This window comes from Aplysia californica, unplaced genomic scaffold (assembly GCF_000002075.1).
Source record: "Aplysia californica isolate F4 #8 unplaced genomic scaffold, AplCal3.0 scaffold00083, whole genome shotgun sequence".
In the NCBI taxonomy this organism is placed as follows: Eukaryota; Metazoa; Mollusca; class Gastropoda; order Aplysiida; family Aplysiidae; genus Aplysia; species Aplysia californica.
This window is the reverse complement of record NW_004797353.1, coordinates 1,101,607-1,102,721: the sequence shown is the minus strand read 5'-3', so window position 1 is coordinate 1,102,721 and position 1,115 is coordinate 1,101,607. Positions and strand designations below refer to the sequence as shown.

Sequence of the window (1,115 nt, the reverse complement as noted above, 5' to 3'; positions counted from 1 at the left end):
CCCCCCCCCACCACACACACACGATACAAAAAACTTTGGCAGGTATGATAGCAACCGTATTTTACAATGGAATAACGCGACAGAGCTTAACCCCCACCTAGGTCAAAAGTACATATCTGCACTCATCCCAGGACAATGTTGTCCTATACGATGGTGTTTTGCCCCATGGTAGCAATCGTATTTCACAATGGAATAGCCAACACACAGGCTCACAATATATCCTGGATGCGAGTCTTCAGTGTATCAGCAGAGGGACAATCGAATTTCATGTTATAATAATATCGCCCCATAAACAATCTCTTGTGCACTTGATTCAGAATAAAAACTATAAACTTAATAGATTTCATTTGGTTCTCAAACACAAGGAAACTATAAAACGTAACTTCCATGGGTGTATATAAAGAGCGGGGAGGGAGAGGGGGAGAAAGGGAAGGCGAGAGGGAGAAAGGGAAGGAGAGAGGGAGAAAGGGAAGGAGAGAGGGAGAGAGAGGAGGAAAAAGGGGGGGAGGGAGGGAGAGGGTGTGTGTGTGTGTGTGTGTGTGTGAAAGTGAGAGACAGAGAAAACGAGAGCGAGAGAGAGGGAGAGAGAGAGAGAGAGAGAGAGAGAGAGACAGAGAGACAGAGAGAGAGACAGAGATAAAGAGAGTCAAAGACAGACAGACAGACAGACAAAAAGAAACAGAGACCGAGACCCAAACCTGAAAACTATTTCCGTTCATCCCTCTCATATTTTCTATACAAAATTGAAGTAACGAACCGATGCCCCATAGTAAGAACACAACAAGTTTATGACGTCATCACTTTACCTGTGCAGTGCTCCACTCGCCTGTCGCCAGCTGGACACACTTGCATGGCGCGAAGACAGCAGAAAGGAGCTTCTTCAACGTCACTCGGTCCACGGAGTTACTGTACGTGTGACGTCGGAGCTCGCACGCATCCTGGTTCTGGGGAGGAGAGACGAGGAGAGAGGGGTGAGACGAGGAGAGAGGGGTGAGAATGGATATGAACAGAGCTGTCTACGTGTCATGAACTCAAGTTGATGTTCATGATAATGATAAGAAAAATGATAATGATGATGATAATAATATTAATAAAAATAATCATTATAACATAAT

General features: G+C 44.9%; 1 protein-coding gene across 1 annotated transcript in view; it reads right to left on the bottom strand.

Annotated features, from left to right (window-relative positions):
- LOC101860155 (ATP-dependent DNA helicase Q4) overlaps positions 1 to 944 on the bottom strand; it is a gene marked incomplete at its 5' end in the record, with an annotated part of 67,028 nt that extends 66,084 nt beyond the window's left edge. Inside the window, 1 exon segment of the mRNA XM_013080383.2 lies at positions 807 to 944. Within this exon segment, the coding sequence (XP_012935837.1) occupies positions 807 to 944 (138 nt within the window).
- Between the last annotated feature and the right edge of the window lie 171 nt (positions 945 to 1,115).